Genomic DNA, 17,781 nt, shown 5'->3' on the forward strand with positions numbered 1-17,781 from the left:
GTGAGACTCCATATATTAAGAGGCAGCACCATGCATGCAAATGTCGAGGCCTCCCACACACACAAAGCCAGGCCCCCAACACAACAGTGAGACACTTATATGCAAATTGTCCAAGCCCCAGCACACATGCGGGCCCTGTCCCTTTCCTCACACCCATCCTCTCTTTCTCCCCCCCCACCCCCATTCTTATGCCAATACTTCTCTCCTCATGTACTCCCTCCCAACCATCTCTCCCCTGTCCTTCCTCCCATTCTAAATGAATTTTTCTAAAAATAAATGGATATAATGCTCCATGTTAATGTAATATTGATGGTGTTTCACTGAAAGGAGGCAGTTCAGCCCAGTTGAAATCTGCAAGCTTTTGAGTCATTTAGAAAGGTGTGGATGATAGAGAAAATAGGTAAGTGGGAGTGTGTTATGAGACCACGACCATCAACTGAAACCTCAAGATTGTATTTATCCTTAACAAATTTGTAACCTCTATTTCATCAAATAAGTCTTGTGGGTGTTTCTTTGTGTGTAAACTTTGCCATTAACATTTGCACTTGCTGCTAATACCACTGAGTTTGGGAATCTGGATACTTATCACCTATTACAACAGCCCAGCTTTTGCCATTTGTTTCCAGCCCTTGTCGTATGAGAGGCCTGTCCTGGTATGGTAGCGGAGTCTTTGCCGTGTGATTTCAAATTGTAGAGTAAGGAATTGGTTGTATTTTATTATAATGATGATTGTTCTCTTGCTGGGATCATTTTCCTCTTGGTGATGCATTGGGTTATTTTTTTGTGAAAGGCACATCTGCACCTCATAATTGGCTTTTTTAAATTGAGTTTACTGAGATCTTGAGGTAATCTTGTTACCATCTCCTAAACTTATGTTTATATCTACTTGCTCATGATATCCCATGGTACTGCTCGCGGATAAGAAGTAAAATAAAATAAAAAACTCTGGTTCACATGCTTCCCAACCCCCTCCCCCAACAGTGTCAAGAGTCATGCTGCCAAGCCCCAGTATGACTCTTTGTCTGTGTCATGTCTACTCGGAGCTTGTTCCACGAGCGCTTGTGCTGGGTTTTGTTTTTGGATACTGACCTTTTCTCACTGCAACAACTGGCAATACAGCTTCACTAGTCTTTCACATGCATTATGTTTCTTTTGTGTTCTTATTTTGATCTTATGTTCTTATTTTGAACTACAGGGGAGTCGAGGGTTATGGGGAACAGGCAGGAAAGTGGAGTTGAGGCCAAGATCAGATCAGCCATGATCTTATTGAATGGCGGAGCAGACTTGGGAGCTGGGAAATGGGGGAGGGGATGAAGGAACAAAAGGGAAGGTCTGTGGGAGGTGAAGAGACGTTAAGAGACATTAAGAGATATTCAAGGCGAGATGAGATGGTAATAGGACAGGTAAAGAGACAAAAGATGGCTCCAGATGAAGTGTGAAATGCGCCGGCCGAATGAAAGACAGCTGCCATGTGGGAGAGAGGAAAAAAAGGAAAAGGCACAAACCAAAAGGGTGGATAAAAAATATATAAAAATATGATAGGGGCCGAGGTTATGATCTGAAATTGTTGAACTCGATATTGAGTCCGGAAGGCTGTAAAGTGCCTAATCGGAAGATGAGTTGCTGTTCCTCGAGCTTATGCTGAACTTCCGTGGAACAATGCAAGAGGCCGAGGATGGTGAGGTCTGAGTGGGAATGGAGCGGTGAATTGAAATGACAGGCGACCGGCAGCTCAGGGTCACCCTTACGGACTGAACGGAGGTGTTCCGCAAAGCGGTCACCCAATCTGCGTTTGGTCTCCCCAATGTAGAGGAGACCACATTGTGAGCAGCGAATACAGTATACTAGATTGCAAGAAGTACAAGTAAATCGCTGTTTCACCTGAAAGGGGTGTTTGGGGCCCTGGACAGTGGGAAGGGGGGGAGGTATAAGGGCAGGTGTTGCATCTCCTGCGCTTGCACGGGAAGGTGCCGGGCAAAGGGGGAGGGGTACTGGGGATGATAGAGTCCACTCCTCCATGATGACTCCATGAAAATCTAGCCCTAACTGTCTATTTGAATTTTATGGGTGGAATTCAGCTAAGAGTTTAGCATGTTTCCTTTAAAATTACATTTATTATCATTTATTATCATTTAAAATCTTTCAATGCAGCGATTAAACAGGAATGTTTCTGTGTGGCGAGTGCACGAAGCAAGTGCCTGTGTGCTGATTAAAATGAGTAAGAGCTGCTCATAAGCACCATTACAGTAGTGGTGAGTGCTGCAGACCCTTAAGTGCAAGCCTCATTCACTACCATTTTGTGTGCCTGTTTTTTATTTGTTCCTAGGATGTGGGCGTTGCTGGCAAGGCCAGCATTTATTGGCCATCCCTAATTGCCCTAGAGAAGATGGTGGTGAGCCACCTTCTTAAACTGCTGTAGTCTGTGTGGTGAAAGTACTTCCACAGTGCTGTTAGGGAAGGTTTCCGGATTTTGACCCAGCGACGATGAAGGAACAGTGATATATTTCCAAGTCAGGATGACGTGTAACTTGGAGGGGAACTTGCAGGTGATGGTGTTCCCATGTGCCTGCTGCCCTTGTCCTTCTAGGTGGTAGAGGTCACGAGTTTGGGAGATGCTGCTGAAGAAGCCAGGACGAGTTGCTGCAGTGCATCTTGTAGATGGTACACACGGCTTAGAGATGTTTGGATTGAAATTGGTCTTCGGCAGTGGTGGGCTCACAGCGGATCGGCAGCCCATTTTACACTGTGCCTGATTTTCTTTTCCATTGAAGTCTGAGGAAAAGATAATTGAGCGCAGTGTAAAACCAGCTGCTGATTTGCTATATGTTTGTTTTGTGCTCCTGGCGAAGACTGATTTTGTCCTTGTTGCTTTGTGAATTATGACCATTTTTACCAATATTAGCTCATTATGCTGCTGTTTTATTAATTGCTCGCCCTGTGCTGCTTTATTTAGTTTTTTTTGCTATTTGGTACAAAGAAACCATTTCAAAACTCCTGATTTGATTTCCTTTTACTGTTTTGATGTTATGGATCGATGCAGTGTGGGTCCTGGGAGAGGACCCCTTTTCCCATTTTTACATTTCATGTCTGCTAAGCCGCCTCCTGCCGTCCAGTTGGTTACACGGGAGAGATAGATCCAACAGCAGGTCTGGAGAACCACAGGCAAGACTGTTGTCTGAACATTGGAGAATGCTGTCTAGTGTTCGAGACCAGTGCACTGGGAGTTGATGGTGCCTTTTAACACTGCAAATTGACATATCACTAAATTACCGTTTAACCTATTAACCCATGTACTGAGTAATTTCAAGAATACACGTGAAGGCATCTGATTCTCTGAGAAGTCCTATGTGGTAATGCTACTAAAGTTGCAAAAAAAGCAGTGAAAGTATTCAGGTCAACTTGAAGCATTTAGGGATCACATCCCTAGTACTTGAACAGAGAGTGTTTGTAATTTTTCTGTTGGTGCTTGCTCAATTTCTTTGCCTGTTTCTCCTCCTCTCCTGAATATTTTGTACTTCTGGGATATTTTTTCACAGGGGCTGAGTGCCATCTGGGACCTCTCCCAAGTGGCTGTTCTGCATGTGCAAACCTAGTCTGAGTGCTTGCTGGCGATTCTATCGTAGAAGAGATATCATAACAGAGCCTAATCCTGTCCTCACCGGATGTCCGTACAATGTGCACTTTTCTGCAATTACTACTAGGTAGCAAACTGGAGTGGGAGCCCTTCCAGATTGTCACCTATTTATCTAAGGAATGCTGAGGCCAGTTGTAGTACAGAGCAGGAACTGCTCCTGCATCATCTAGTCTTTATGACTGTTACAATTATGACTTTACCAGCTGAGTCATTGAGCGTCATCACTGCTTCACCACCTTCCTACACTCCCGACACTTTTTTTGTTCCGTGTGTAATTTAGCTGTCTGATATGATGGTGAGTTTCACAGACCAAAGTCTCGTGTTCAGTGTCAAGTTAGCTGATCTCAGCTGGGAAAGCAGTGAAAGAGACTAAAATTGGCCTCCGTGCCCTTGGACGAAGGAGAAAATTCTTGCAAAACTCGAGATACTCCTCCTAATTGTGATTCAGTGCCCCCTGCTGGAAAATGTATGTTGAATAAGGACAGAATCGCACTTGGCTGTGATGGCTGCTCCATTTGTAAAGCCTGTTGACATTCCATGTCTAGACTCACACACGAAGCAAGGTAAGAGAGGGTTGCTGCCTTCCAGAGATCTGTGGGCCAGTGTAAGTTACCACTTTCATGGGAGAAATGGAAAAGATAGAAGTGTAATTGCCAATTTTCTTCCTTTTGTTGTTTGATGCTGATGATTTTTGTAAATGTTGAACAACGCCACCTTCATTGCTATCAAACATGATTGTTTAAAAACTTATAGGCACCAGCAAATTATCTCTCAACAAGGATTCACCTCATCGAGGCTTTACACATTTTTACTGATTATGTAGTGAATGGAGTTTCCTGTGGACCAGTTTGTGCTAATCAGAGGTTTACAATAATGAAGTTCCACTCTGATTTATCTACGGTGTCAGTCACATGATAGAATTCCTGTTTGGTGAGTGAGTCATGAGTTCTACTGCTGTAGATTAGTGAATGCCCATCAGTCGCATGACCTCCGTACAGTGATTAACATATCCTCACTATGTAACATGCTATGTATAGTACAACAGCTGGCTTGGAGTACATTACAACACTTTTAACAGTCAGGGGTGGGGGTGGGGTGGTCTTAATGACATCCTGAATCGTGCAAGCAAAGCTTGGGCTGTTTATGTAGTTACCAGAACCCCTGAGATTGTGTTACAGCCAATGGCACACACCCAGCAGCCAACTTTTTCTTTTAGATAAATCTATATACACAGCACACTGAGATGTTTTCGTGGTAACAGTTGAATGACTTACCAATTCCCTTCTAGTGCTCCACCAGCAAGTTTTATCATTCAGGTTTCTATTTTTTACCAGTTGAACTTCTGGATTTCTCCATATCTTTCAATTGACAGGGTTTGCAATGTGGATTCAGTATTTATTCCTAGTACAAGTTTTATCACAACTGGAATAAGAAAACAGTAGCAGGCTGCTTTACAGGATGCACTTAAAGTCTATTCTCTATACAGGTAGACTACCTTTTATCCGAACTTCCGAAAACCGAAACCCTCTAAAAACCGAAGGTTTTTTCGTTCAGCGTAAGTCGTGCGCACGACATGACCAGAGTGGCGCACGACCCCGACCCCCGCCGACGACCCCCCGCGGACCCCCGCGGACCCCGACTCCCGCCGACCCCCCCCCCCGCCGACCCACCCCCGACAAATTTCCCAGTCTTATAAAATACCTTCCGAAATCCGAAATTTTCCGAAAACCGAAACACGGCTGGTCCCGAGGTTTTCGGATAAAGGATAGTCTACCTGTATATTGATTAGAAGAATGGTTGATCCCTCTATTATCAGTACCTGTCACTTGATTGTGATTCAAACAATATTTTATAACAATTGCATTTGTATATTGTGTTATAAGCATGTTTATGATCTTCTTTGTGACTTAAAATTTGATGTAATTGCCACTTGATACTAGGAGAGAATGCCCCACAAAGGGCTTGAAAAATTCACTCCTGTAGAATTTCTTGGTCTTAACCAGTGAGATTTAAAGTTCCATCTTTTTTGCAGCAGCAGCAGTGCTATCTTCAGAATATATTCACTTTATATGCCCGTATAGGCTAATGTATAACGGGTGTAGAAATGGCTGCCATGGGTCAGATTGTGAAATCTTGATCATAAAAACAGGAAGTGCTGGAAATACACAGCAGGTGAGTCAGAGTCTGAAGGGGAAGAGAGAGGTTATCAATCTGGGTGAGTCTCTGTATCTCTAAAGCCTGTGTTCAAGTAGACATGCTCTTTCTGACCCTACTTTTGTGGAACTTTGTGATGAACGGTTGTTTTTCAGACTGGAGGGAAGTATATAGTGATATCCCCCAGGGTTTGGTGTTGGGGCCACTGCTCTTTTTGATGCATATTAATAACCTGGACTTGGGTATACAGGGCATAATTTTAAAGTTTGCAGATACACGAAACTCGGAAATGTAGTGAACAGTGAGGAGGATAGTAACAGACTTCAGGAGGACATAGACAGACTGGTGATATGGGCAGACACATGGCAGATGAAATTTAGAGAAGTGTGAAGTGATTCATTTTGGTAGGAAGAATGAGGAGAGGCAATATAAACTAAATGGTACAATTTTAAAGGGGATGCAGGAACAGAGAGACCTGGGGGTGTTTGTACACACATCTTAGAAAGCTATTAAAAAGTTATACAGGATCCTTGGCTTTATAAATAGAGACAAGCCATTAGGAAGGCAAATGGTATGCTGGCCTTCATTACAACAGGAGTTGAGTACAGGAGTGAAGAAGTCTTACTCCAATTATATAGGACCTTGGTGAGACCACACCTGGAGTACTGTGTACAATTTTGGTCTCCTTACCTAAGGAAGGATAGACTTGCTATACAGGGAGTGCGACGAAGGTTCACAAGATTGATTCCCGGGATGGCGGGACTGTCCTATGAGAAGAGATTGAGTAAACTAGGCCTGTATTCTCTTGAATTCAGAAGAATGAGGGGATCTCATTGAAGCATACAAAATTATTACAGGGCTTGATGGGGTGGATGCTGGGAGAATGTTTCCCTTGGCTGGGGAGTCTAGAACAGGGGCCACAGCCTCAAGATAAAGGGTAGGCCATTCAGGACTGAGATGAGAAGAAATTTCTTCACACAGAGGGTGGTGAATCTTTGGAATTCTCTGCCCCAGAGGGGGTGGAGGCTCAGTCATTGGATATATTCAAAACAGAAGTCGATAGATTTCTGACTAGTAAGGGCATCAAGGGATATGGCGATAGGGCCGGTGAATGGAGTTGAGGCAGAAGATCAGCCATGACCTCATTGAATGGCGGAGCAGGCTCGAGGGGCCGAATGGCCTACTCCTGCTCCTATTTCTTATGTTCTAATAGAGTACGGTAATTGGCAAAAGAGCCAGAGGTTATGATCTGGAATGCATTGCCTGAAAGGGTGGTGGAAGCAGATTCAGTAAGAAGTTTCAAAAGCAAATTGGATAAATACTTGAAAAAGATGCAAGGCTATGGGGAAAGAGCAGGGGAGTGGGACTAATTGGATAGCTCTACCAAAGAGCTGGCACAGGCACGATGGACCAAATGGCCCCATTCTGTGCTGTATCATTCTATGATTCTAACTTCTAAAGATTGTGACCTTTGTTAACGTACATGTTTTTAGTTTTATTCTTTTCGTTTACTCTCAAGTTCCAGGTGCTTTTATGTTGCATTTAGTGGGGTGCCAGACCCATATTGCTAAACCGGGTCTTCCTGGCAGCCAACCTTCAGTCATCTAGCAAGTGAACTGTGAAATTGCAGCCGGCCTGGTGAGATCTGCATGTCAGGAGCCAGTAGCCCTGGCACCCCACTAAGCGAAATATAAAACCAGCTGCTGTTTGCCCCATCACTAGCACAAAGAAAGCCCATTTGAATTGATACTGAAAGTGTATGTATTGCTGGATTGGCCATTGCATTACAGGAAACTCTTTTTCATCCGGCACCGACGGGACCGGCGAGTTTCCGGATGACGGAGAGGGTTATCTACCGAGGCTATTTTTAACAAAGAAAAATAAAAAAATCAAGAAATGTGCAGTATACAGTAATTGGGTACTCACCTACAGAATGTTGTGTTAAATGGATGGTGGAAGATGCTTGATTAAGTACAGTACTGCCAGTTGAGGGTAATCCATAACTTTTTAATTAGTTAACAGTAAAACAAAACTTATAAACAACTGTACAGTACAATATAAAGTACTGTGGTTGACTGTACACTTATTCCAAGTCAACTGGTTCATCAGGAATATCCATGTCAGCTGGGTCATCAGGCTCATGCACTTCAACAGATTCTTCAGGCACTTCCACTCCACTGCTTCAACTCTTTTGGAAGCTTTCCTAAACATGTCCCGGATGTCTGCTTGCTTAGTGGACTCTTGCCTTTTTTGTAGAAAGGTGGAATGCAGAATATGGAGGTGCATAACTTCTTGGGTAGAATAGCAAGGATGCCTTTCAGCAAATTTGAGGAATGAAGCAAAATCTTCTGCAGCGCGGGAGAGTCAGACTCCTGTTACAGGGGTTTTGAGGTGTTCCGACTTCCGACAGCGCCAAGAAGCCGAGTAGTGGCAGTTTGGAGAACTACCCCCACTGACTAACTCGGCCACCGCGGGAGACTCGGACTCGGCAACATTGCCGGTTATTGAGGTGTTGTTTTTGGAGCGAGAATTTTGCTGGTTAATAGAGAATTCTGGATATTTAGGTGCCGTTTAAACGAGAGTTTCCTGTATATGCAAGGCCCTCATTAACTGGTAACAGCACAGTGCAATGTGGAACAGCTGTGAACCTCATAGTTTCGTACTCCTTGCTCGTTCTGGCAAACAAGCAGAATTCCCAAGCAAAATAGTGTGATTCACCTCTTATTTGTGACTATAGATGTTACATATTACAGCAGAATATAAAAAACAGTGACGTAGTAGTGTTTGAGCAGGGGAAGACGATTGGTGCATCTAGCCTACTCTTCCAAACCTCCCATCAGTTTCCTTACTGTGATCCTGGGTTAATATCCCTGAATCTTATCTACTAGAAATTTATTCAGTACTTTTTTTTAAAGTTCCCATGGTTTTCTGTTCCACCACTCCCATTGGTAATTGTGCCAAAATTCTATCACCTCTTACTGAAAAATGTTACATTAATTTTATATTTTCTTTTGCCACCCTGTACTCCTGAAATTCATTGGCAACAAAAGAACTTAACAGCATTTAATTTTTCCATTCCCCTGAAAATCTTAAAAGATCTCTTATCAAGTTCCCCTCACACTCCTCTTCTCCAGAGAGTAAGGTTCCAAGGACAACAAACTTTCCTCATAAGTTTAAGAATCAGCCCCAAAACACTCCGATGGACTCCCTCCAATAACTTTCCTGTAATACGATGACCAATACTGAACACAGCAGTCTAGCAAGGTCAAATACAACTGCAAACTGCCTCCTTTGCCTTTATAAGTCACAGCCCTGGCTCTAAATAAATCTTTTTGGTGTTGTAAAGTGCTGCTTGCTCAGCCTGGTAAAACAGCTCAGAAAAAGGTTATAAAAAAAACTGTTTCTGCTTCCTTTAAAATGCTAAAGTGCCTCCTATAAACTGATATAACAAAAGGGTCAGGACAGTAGTGAGGGACAGGCAGGCTGGTGCCGGCTTTTATTCACCCCTTTACCCCTTTTTGTTAGAGAAACAATCCTTAAATGTAACAAGATTGTTTCACCAGCAATAGTTAGTATCCCTCAAGGCAGCTGTGAGCATAAACAGGATAGTGGATCCCTCAAGCATTTAATTGTGCATCTTTGATACAACATGCTGAGTGCATACTCAGTGTTTCTGGCCTGGAATGTCTTTGCACCAGTGACATTTCCCACTAGCAATATGACAAGCAGCACAGTTTAGTTTTTGCCTCTCCTTTTTAACTCCTTTCTTCACTGTGTGCTGTATGCCAAGTGTTTCATTTCCACAGATTCCTATATTCTTTCTGTTTATCTTGAAACCTTGGCCAGAATTTTCCTTACCTGGGCGGTGTCCATGGCGAGTCACGATCCTGCTGTACACAATGAACTTACCTTAATGGGGCCTATTAAAGCCTGCCCAGCTCGTTACCCGGCCCAATTAGATGGAGCGGATCTGGTGACATCATTCATGACGCGATTTCAGCCGGGATCCTTAAAGGGATCCTGGCCACATTAAACTTTAAGTTTAATCTAACATAGTGGGTATTGAATCTTTACTGTACAATAATATAATAAGTTATGAGTGACAAAGAAATATTTAAATAAAATTATCACGAAGTAATATGACTCCATCTACAAATACGATCAAGAACATAATTAAGAAAGTACATTAATTGGGGAATTATTGGTGCTTTAGTCACATCTATAGACTTGTATCAATAACTGGTAGAAATAAAAGATGTGTGTATAAGTAATACATAAAATTAAGCAGATTTTAAATGTAGTTGTAAAGGGGTGGATTTACAATCTTCTGCAAGTTCAGCAGAAGAGCTGCGGAATCCCTGACAAACCGTGTAAATAATGCTTACAATGTGTTTGTGATTTCTGCAGCTCTTCTGTTGAAGTTAACGATGGACAAGTGAGAGAACCTCTGTAGAAATTCACCCTAAAGTCTCAGACTGAAAAATTAAATTAGTCATATTCAGGGACTGAAAACAAATTGAACCAGTGGAATGAGTGATGAGAATGAAATTGTTATGATGACTTGATTTAATGTGTAACTGGACAATCACAGTATACTGTGAGAAAAATCTGACCAGAAACAACACAAAAATGTTTTAAAATAGTATGTGTCATTTTTCATAGTGCAGATCAATTCACTGCAATTACTGTTCAGTTGGAAGGCAACAGCCAAGAATGGCCAGTGAAAAATTAACATTTACCAGTAGCTTTTCAAGTAGAACAGAATCTCCATCAATCTGTTAGCTAATGTAATCAACATGTTTTTATTTTGGTTTGTTTTCCATGTTGTCAAGTAATCAGCTGGAGCAACGGCCACAGAACTCACGCCTCAGGTTGACAGACGTGGTTCCTGAGCTGTGTGAATCCCGTGGCCATGAAGGGAAATTTTTAAAAAATAGGGGGGAAAAAAAACTCTTGTGCCAGTAAAGTACCTCATAATGATTTGAATTGGGTCCCCTGCCGCTGCAGGTCAGGTCGGCTCCACACTGACAGATGGGCCTGTGGGAAAGGCGAGTTGAAAGCGGTGTCAAAAAAAACAACTTTCCCAGCCAACCCGCCACCGATCGTGCCTGCTACCACCACAGAAAATTCAACCCCTTCCAATATAGGGGCTTTATTTTTACCCCTGAATTCAGCTTTTAAAAAGTGTATTAAATCAGTTGTGATCAAAAATAAAACCAAATCTTTGTAATCAGAACTTGGGTTTAATCAGCAAAATAATTTTGAAATGAGTAAATAAAACTGTTTAAGTAACTAATAAATACCTACAACTGACTTCACAATGTACAGTAAACTCTTTCGTATCCGGCACCAACAGGACCGGAATGGTCTCGGTTGATTAAAAATTCCGGATAACAGAGAGGTAGGCAATTTTTAACACAAAAAAAAGTGACTAACTCGGCCACCGCGGGAAACTCTGACTCGGAAAAACGAAAAATGGATGGATTAGGCAAGATTACCGGCTATCTGTTTTGCCGGTTATTAAAGAATTCCGGTTGATTAGGTGCCGTTTAAACAAGAGTTTACTGTATAATGGTGAAAGAAGGAGTTTGAGCATCATCATCTCCTGCTCCATGGAACTTCTTTCAGCCATCGGTACTCGATGCAAGGGACTGAAGGGGCCTTTTTCTGACTTTGAGCTGCTGACAGGGAGCCCTGCCACCAATGGTGCAATATTAAAAAATTAATGACTGATCGAACTTGCGGGCCTGCTTTTTCTTGGTACACTCCATGAGTAGATGGCACAAATGGTGGAAAATTACCCTGTACCTTGATGTTGCTTGTTGTCATTCAAAGATGAAGTTTTACCTGCATCAAACAGGGACAGTGGATGTGTGCGTCATGCCAGAACTGCAGTGTGCCAGTGTTGCCATTTCCGATGGTTTACGATGCTTATCCAGATTGAAATCTTTCGGGTTTAACTCTAAAAATCAAAAATATTTATGTTGCCATCCTGCAGTCATCTTAATTCAGCACCATGCCAAACTGGAACACTGGTTTTGACAGCATGTTCGAGCTGCAGCAGATTTGTCCTATTTTTAATTTAATTTTTTGTTTATGCATAAGTTAGTGTAACTTGATCTTTAGAGGGCTTTTAGGTTTCTCTCCGTATCAAACCACACTTGCAAAGAATGCAGCACATCATTTTTCTGATCTAATTCACTTCTGCAAAAGATGGACCTTGTAAATCAGTGTAAAACATGCCATTTTGATGAGAATATCGAGCAAGTAAAGCATCTCTATTCTTTGAAAAGATAAATTTAGCTCCTGCTTAGACTGGGCTTTATAAATACACCTAACATATATTTACAGCCTGCATTTATTTTTATGCTATCACTGGTCTCAGCGAAAGAGCTAAACTTAGCTCAAGAAAACGTTCCAACTACCAGCCTGTATTAATTACTGAATGATCTATTAACCGTACCACACCAGTTACAACCATCTATAGTCCGTGTTAGAATTATTTTCTTTAGTTTGCATTGGTAAAGTGTATAATCTTCCTTGCATTAATGCTTAGTATTGAGCAAATGCCATTTGAAACCAATGTTGCATTTTGCGTTTACAGTTCTGACGAAAGGTCATCGACCTGAAACGTTAACTGTTTCTTTCTTCACAGATGTGCCTGACCTGCTTAGCAATGTTCCCCCTAAGGTGCGCGGCTGTGCACTGATCGCGAGGCCCCGTGCAAGCCGTTCACCAGCTGTTCTGCAGCAAATTTAAAGGACCCACGCAGGGAAACAAAAATTAGAGGGAATATTGCTGCTGAGTATTTCCAGCATTTTCTGCTTTTATTTCCGATTTCCAGCATCCGCAGTATTTTGCTTTTGTATTGTTGCATTTTGCATATTAGTGAGAATTTGTTTTTGAAAATATTGAACAACCGACCTTCCCAAGTGCTGAAACTCTGCATTTATATTGATTAGAAATAAGCTGAAAATGTTGATGTTTTATAGGAGTGACTATTTGCATACACAAGCACTGCTTCGTAACTGCACATCCTATTCCAAGTTGTGATTTGAAAAGGGAAATGGTGTTGCGATTTAAAATACCAGTATGTTGATGTGCATGCTCAATCTTCATTTTAGACAGGTTGTTACTGGTTGTAAACAGTTGTATGGAATTAAGTCAGTATCATCAAAGCATCCAATATTCAAATGAACTGCATTTGTTTTTGTGAATGAGTGGTAAGGAATATTTTTCCATTGGGGCTTAAATATAATGTTGTGCAATGCTTTAACTGCAGGTCTGTTGTCTTCACCTGCTCCTAAAACTGCCTGTATCATTTCTGGAAGAGGGAGGAGATAGATGGAGAGAAACTGGTCTAATTTTATCTTGGATGGCCAGAAATTAAAAGAAAACCTTTTAGATTAGGACGAAAGTATAGGCAGGACGATATTTGTACCGTTCATATTAGAATGATAATTTGTATATTTGCTATCAAGCTATAATTGTTTTGTTTGCTGAATGTGAGGTTTTGAACCTTTCTTTTTATTTCCGATTCCAGAGCAGCTGTGAAGAATTCTGGCTGGAGGAAATGATGCCTCATGCAGTTCTTGGATCATTTTGGGACGAACTGCCAGAAAACAAATGTGACATCCAATTTATCAAGCTAGAATCAAAGCCGAACAGACACTAAGCAAGTCTTTTAAAAATGAAATCGAACCAGGAACGCAGCAATGAATGTTTACCGCCCAAAAAACGCGAGTTTCCTGTCAGCAGTGTGCCCTTGGCAGAGAAGGCGGTTGCAGCAGCTACTGTGAGTGAGAACAGTCGCAGTGAAAACTTGGCATGGCTCGCCAATGTAGCTAGCAGCCAAAGCAGTGTGGGCGTGAGGTATGGACATGTCAAAGTAGCAGGAGAAACCCCAGTGGAAACTGGCTTACCGTTGTATAAACCACTACCGACTGCAGTGGACTATTCATCGCCTGGGAATGTTAGACCAGCTCCAGGGGTAACACATCTTCGCGCTGTTTATTCATCTTCAGCATTAGCTCAGCCAGGACCTTCTGTGTCGCCAGTAGAGTATGCCCCCCTGCAACCTGCTGCTTTCCAGTTTGTTGGGCCACCTTACAGCGGACCATACGCGGGGTCTGCTGCATTCGTCCCTTCCCCATTGATCTCCCCAACAGCCTCGAATGCTTCTGCCACTCCATCTCAGTATTCCCATCTAGAACCCTACTCTACAATCTTTGCCAGTATGGGCAGCCCATCCCAGCATAAGGTTGAGCAGCAGGTGGTCAGGCCACACAGAATGATAACCAGATCGCCTCCACCCTCAGTGCAAAATCAGTACGTGCAAATTTCAAGTTCGTCTCCAAATGTGACCAGGCCCCTCTCCCCTACGACAGTTCCTCTGCATTTACACTCTCACCCATCACTGATTCCACACACCCTTACAGTCAGTACGCCATCACAGGTGGTTCTCCAGTATGCAGATGCCGGGTACCATGTTGCACCAAGGGAAGCTATAAGGAAGGTTGAAGACATCAGGCCACATTTAATTCCAAGAAGGGAAGTATTAAATGGTGAAATTGAAAAAAGCAGGAGATACGCCATCTCACCTAGCACAGAAATGAACATGGAAAAAGCAGGAACCAAACCGGTTCCTCGGCACTATGAAATAAGGCATGGGACCCATGTGGTTGTTCATCCAAGTCCTGCTGACTATAATGCACAAGAAACTTTAGGTCCTAGAGCCTCGGTAATGATTATACCCAACAGTCACACGCCTACGACAGATCTGGAGGTCCAACAGGCCATAGACAGGGACAACTCTCCTTTGGCACTATATGATAAGACTAACTTAAATCATGGGAAGGCAGCCTTTTCTCCACATTCTGTCATCCAAACTACCCATAATCCCACTGAGCACCTCTCTATAGGACTACCTGGTAATGCTGTGTACCCTGGCTCTCAACAGCCACTTATTGGTTACATAAGCAGTCAGCAGCAAGCACTTAGTTACCATGGGAACCTGCAACAGCACCTAGTAATCCCAGGCACCCAGCCCCTTCTTATTCCTGTATGCAATACAGCAGTTGAAGCATCAGGGGTAACGTCTACAATAGTAACAACGTCTCCTCAGTTTGCTGCAGTCCCTCATCCATTTGTCAGCACGGCCAGTCCCAAGAGCGAGAACTATCATCCTGAATCACTTATTACTCAGCCAACTTACCACACGACTGTCGTACAGGCCCAAGTGCATCTGCCAGTAGTGCAGTCGGTGAGCTCTCCCGTCGCAGCTTCTAATCAACTGCCTCCCTACTTCATGAAAGGATCAATCATACAACTAGCTAACGGAGAGCTTAAGAGAGTTGAAGACTTAAAAACAGAAGACTTCATACAAAGTGCTGAAATCAGCAGTGACCTGAAGATTGACTCTAGCACTGTGGAACGCGTTGAAGGCAGTCACACCTCCAGCTTTGCTGTCCTGCAGTTTGCAGTTGGAGAACACAGAACACAGGTATGAGTGACCATGTCATGGGTCAACTGGAGCATTGTATGTTTCTTTGTAAACAGCAGAATTTAATCAGTTTTTGTTGATTTTCTACCAATAAATTCACGAACTTTTTTCGGATGATTCAGTAAAACCAGTTTCCTTCCGAATTTGAGAGAACAGCCCCGAAATTTCCCATTCATTTTTGGCCAAAAATGAAGTCCAGAAATGCATGTATGTCATATTAGTGATGTCACCGCATGCGGTGACTACTATATGTGCCATACCAACGTCACTGATGTGATATGTGCGCATCTCTGAACTTGATTTTCAGCAGGCAAGTCTCTGCAATTTGGATTTTTTTTTAAGGGGAATTGGATCATTAGGTACTCCTATCATGCAATTGTCAAGTCTTTCATTGCTAGTTGGGTATAGAGCAAAGGCAGCAGTTCACTGATGCAGTTACCACACTGATAGTCCCATGAAGACTGAGGTCATCAATCAAAGGCTGTCGCGGGTTACACACCAAAGCACTGCTTACTTAAAACAAGATCACAAATGTTCCCCATTGACGTAATCATAGAATCATAGAAAGTTACAGCACGGAAGGAAGCCATTTCGGCCCATCGTGTCCGCGCCGGCCTAATCCCACTTCCCAGCTCTTGGCCCGTAGCCCTGCAGGTTACAGCATCCCAAGTGCACATCCAAGTACTTTTTAAATGTGGTTAGGGTTTCTGCCTCTACCACCCTTTCAGGCAGTGAGTTCCAGACCCCCACAACCCTCTGGGTGAAGAAATTTCTGCTCAAATTCCCTCTAAACCTTCCCCCAATTACTTTAAATCTGTGCCCCGTGATTTTTGACCCCTCTGCTAAGGGAAATTGGTCCCTTCTATCCACTTTATCTATGCCCCTCATAATTTTATACACCTCAATAAGGTCTCCCCTCAGCCTCCTCTGTTCCAAGGAAAACAAATCCAGCCTATCTAGTTTTTCCTCATAGCTAAGATTCTCTACTCCCGGCAGCATCCTTGTAAATCTCCTCTGTATCCTCGCTAGTGCAATCACATCTTTTCTGTAATGTGGTGACCAGAACTGCACGCAATATTAATCTCTCAACAATTTTTTTACCCCGCTATCATAGTGGTAGGTAAGGGGCTGGAGCCAAAGTAATAAATGTAGGTTCTTTTTACTATTTAGTTTTAAAAAAAGGTATCTAGGGGTTAAGTGGGAGTCTGATGGCGAGCCCCATAAAAGTGTGTCTGTGTATTGTGTAAATAGTTGCGGGTTGTCATTTAGCTTAACTACTTTTTTTTAAACATACTTCACTTGTTTTTTTTTCATATTTTTGTGATGTCTAAAACTTTTTTTTAACTGATTTTTTTCTCAATTTACCTGAATTTTTTGAGGCTCAGTTTTCCCCACTAACTTTTTCCCTCTTTTAAAAAAAAAAAAAATACACTTACAATAAAAACCCGGCTTTTTAAATTAGCAATAAAAACTGAGTTTAATGATCCTTAAGCATGACTACTGCAACTACCAACACCATTAAAACAAGCTGACACAGAAGTCCTCCCAGCTGTAGCAGTTGAGGGTTGGGGTCTCAGCCACAGCAATAAGTTCAGATCCCAGCTTTGACTCACGTAAAGTTTCACTAGCTATTTGCCAGGCCTTTAGATGGAGCAGTGGTGGGATCCTTAAAGATGAAATGGTAAATACATCTGAAAGTAAATATGGTTGGTCGGTATCCTTAGTGTGAGATTCTGAATCCAAAACGGTTAAGCACCGACGTTTTGGTGATTAGTAAGCAGAAATGCAATTTTTTACTTGTTCTAGGCATGAAATAATGTAGACTTGGTAAAAATAAATAATAAAATTTTAAAAGCGCTTTCAATAATGTGTAACCTCGTCACCATCGTTCATCCTTCGATATCGAAGAAAAAAGCCGGAATATCATCTTGCTTTTTTGGAGTGCGTTCTTGGATGACTGAAACCTATTTTTGCTTGGAATGAGTCTCTGCAGGTTGAACAGTGGATCCCGGATGCACCAGGTTGGGGATCTTGATTTTTCAAGCTAGGCATGCCACACCCCTCAATGTGGCATGCCTAACTTTTTTCCTCTCTGCTTGTACAACTCTTACCTATGGCTCAAAAGTAGCTGCTTCTGCAAGGCAGCAGCCACCTCTCGGGTGTGGGGGAACTATGTAAGGTTACATAAAGGTGGCACAGGTTTGGCATACCAGTTGCGGACATAGTCCATTTTTAGGTACAATGTTATTAAATCCAGTCGAATTGTCTGTAAGGTTACAAGATAGTTACAGATCAGGAAGATTATGAGGTGAACTTCTGACCAAGAGTGCCTATTTCTACCTCCATAACATCGTACGACTCCACCCCTGCCTCAGCTCCTCTGCTACTGAAACACTCATCCATGCCTTTGTTATCTTTAGACTTGACTATTCCAACGATCTCGTGGCCAGCCTCCCCTCTTCCACCCTCCATAAACTTGGAGCTCATCCAA

General features: G+C 42.5%; 1 protein-coding gene across 9 annotated transcripts in view; it reads left to right on the plus strand.

The window, feature by feature from the left end:
- Window positions 1–17,781, plus strand: part of atxn1a (ataxin 1a) — a 406,157-nt gene that overhangs the window by 370,348 nt on the left and 18,028 nt on the right. For all 9 annotated transcript variants that reach the window (XM_085988842.1, XM_085988847.1, XM_085988843.1 and 6 more), the window contains one exon: window positions 13,332–15,290. In XM_085988842.1, coding sequence (XP_085844968.1) covers window positions 13,479–15,290 — 1,812 coding nt within the window. In that variant the 5' untranslated portion in view covers window positions 13,332–13,478. The remainder of the gene's footprint in view (window positions 1–13,331; window positions 15,291–17,781) is intronic.

The sequence above is a fragment of the Somniosus microcephalus genome, chromosome 5, assembly GCF_052327205.1.
Source record: "Somniosus microcephalus isolate GS21.2 chromosome 5, FLI_Smic_1.0, whole genome shotgun sequence".
Classification (NCBI taxonomy): domain Eukaryota; kingdom Metazoa; phylum Chordata; class Chondrichthyes; order Squaliformes; family Somniosidae; genus Somniosus; species Somniosus microcephalus.